Consider the following 2500-nt stretch of genomic DNA (forward strand, 5'->3'; position numbering starts at 1 on the left):
CAGTACCCGGTCCACCTCCAGACCCCCCAGGACCCGGTCCACCTCCAGACCCCCCAGGACCCGGTCCACCTCCAGACCCCCCAGGACCCGCCCTACCTCCAGACCCCCCAGGACCCGGTCCACCTCCAGACCCCCCAGGACCCGGTCCACCTCCAGACCCCCCAGGACCCGCCCTACCTCCAGACCCCCCAGGACCCGGTCCACCTCCAGACCCCCCAGGACCCGCCCTACCTCCAGACCCCCCAGGACCCGCCCTACCTCCAGGACCAGGCTGGTGCTGAACTCGGTGGCCAGCCGGTCCATGGAGCGGTTGAGTTGATCGAAGGTCTGCCCGAAGTTCCCCTCCACGGGGACCTGCTCCCGGCACCACGGGGTCATCACTGGGGGGGGGGGGGGGAGAGGTCATCACTGGGGGGGGGGGGGACCACAGGGTCATCACTGGGGGGGGGGGGGGGAGAGGTCATCACTGGGGGGGGGGGGGGGGGGGAGAGGTCATCACTGGGGGGGTGGGGGGACCACAGGGTCATCACTGGGGGGGGGGGGGGAGAGGTCATCACTGGGGGGGGGGGGGAACCACAGGGTCATCACTGGGGGGGGGGGGGGGGGGTCCACAGCAGCGGTTTGTGATCCAGAGATAACAGACTAATCTAATGACCTGGCCTTAGGAGTGACATCCCAGTGGTTTCTATGGTTACGTGGGGTCGTTCGGCCATGTTGTGCCGTGGTTTACCTCTCATGATGTCACACAGGAAGTGGAACTTCATGGACACACACAGGATGTCGCTGATGATGGGGACGGAGATGGCCTCCATGCAGTCGGTCCACTTCCTGCTGAACCAGTCCCGACACCGCCCGGTCGCCTGCTCCACCACGCCTGGAACAGAGGCGGGGTCAGAGGTCAGAGGTCATCACCCCAATGCTCAAAGGTCGCCACCCGAAGGACAGAGGTCACCACCCCACCTGAAGGGTGAGGTCTGGACAGTGCGGCGCTGTGTAGTGCTGTGCTACTGTGTTAGCACTGTGTAGCGCTGTGCTACTGTGTAGCACTGTGCTACTGTGTTAGCACTGTGTAGTGCTGTGCTACTGTGTTAGCACTGTGTAGTGCTGTGCTACTGTGTAGTGCTGTGCTACTGTGTAGCACTGTGCTACTGTGTTAGCACTGTGTAGTGCTGTGCTACTGTGTTAGCACTGTGTAGCGCTGTGCTACTGTGTTAGCACTGTGTAGCGCTGTGCTACTGTGTAGCACTGTGCTACTGTGTTAGCACTGTGTAGTGCTGTGCTACTGTGTTAGCACTGTGTAGTGCTGTGCTACTGTGTAGCACTGTGCTACTGTGTTAGCACTGTGTAGTGCTGTGCTACTGTGTTAGCACTGTGTAGCGCTGTGCTACTGTGTTAGCACTGTGTAGCGCTGTGCTACTGTGTAGCACTGTGCTACTGTGTTAGCACTGTGTAGTGCTGTGCTACTGTGTTAGCACTGTGTAGTGCTGTGCTACTGTGTAGCACTGTGCTACTGTGTTAGCACTGTGTAGTGCTGTGCTACTGTGTTAGCGCTGTGCTACTGTGTTAGCACTGTGTAGCGCTGTGCTACTGTGTAGCACTGTGCTACTGTGTTAGCACTGTGTAGTGCTGTGCTACTGTGTTAGCACTGTGTAGTGCTGTGCTACTGTGTAGCACTGTGCTACTGTGTTAGCACTGTGTAGTGCTGTGCTACTGTGTTAGCACTGTGTAGCGCTGTGCTACTGTGTTAGCACTGTGTAGCGCTGTGCTACTGTGTTAGCACTGTGTAGTGCTGTGCTACTGTGTAGCACTGTGCTACTGTGTTAGCACTGTGTAGTGCTGTGCTACTGTGTTAGCACTGTGTAGTGCTGTGCTACTGTGTAGCACTGTGCTACTGTGTTAGCACTGTGTAGTGCTGTGCTACTGTGTTAGCACTGTGTAGCGCTGTGCTACTGTGTTAGCACTGTGTAGTGCTGTGCTACTGTGTAGCACTGTGCTACTGTGTTAGCACTGTGTAGTGCTGTGCTACTGTGTTAGTGCTGTGTAGTGCTGTGCTACTGTGTTAGCACTGTGTAGTGCTGTGGTACTGTGTTAGCACTGTGTAGCGCTGTGCTACTGTGTTAGCACTGTGTAGCGCTGTGCTACTGTGTTAGCGCTGTGTAGTGCTGTGCTACTGTGTTAGCACTGTGTAGTGCTGTGGTACTGTGTTAGCACTGTGTAGCGCTGTGCTACTGTGTTAGCACTGTGTAGTGCTGTGCTACTGTGTTAGCACTGTGTAGTCCTGTGCTACTGTGTTAGCGCTGTGTAGTGCTGTGCTACTGTGTTAGCACTGTGTAGTGCTGTGCTACTGTGTTAGCACTGTGTAGTGCTGTGCTACTGTGTAGCGCTGTGCTACTGTGTTAGCACTGTGCTACTGTGTAGCGCTGTGCTACTGTGTCAGTACTGTGGTACTGTCAGTACTGTGTCAGTACTGTGGTATCATGTCAGTACTGTGTCAGTACTG

The 2500-nt window shown here is 56.4% G+C and overlaps 1 protein-coding gene across 1 annotated transcript in view; it reads right to left on the bottom strand.

Annotated features, from left to right (window-relative positions):
* The window catches only part of dcst1 (DC-STAMP domain containing 1), a 9489-nt gene that overhangs the window by 4085 nt on the left and 2904 nt on the right, over positions 1-2500 (bottom strand). Inside the window, exons 7-8 of the mRNA XM_060054257.1 lie at positions 731-874; positions 232-380 (exon numbers count right to left, since the gene is read on the bottom strand). Of these exons, the coding sequence (XP_059910240.1) occupies positions 232-380; positions 731-874 (293 nt within the window). The remainder of the gene's footprint in view (positions 1-231; positions 381-730; positions 875-2500) is intronic.

The sequence above is a fragment of the Gadus macrocephalus genome, chromosome 6 (assembly GCF_031168955.1).
Source record: "Gadus macrocephalus chromosome 6, ASM3116895v1".
In the NCBI taxonomy this organism is placed as follows: domain Eukaryota; kingdom Metazoa; phylum Chordata; class Actinopteri; order Gadiformes; family Gadidae; genus Gadus; species Gadus macrocephalus.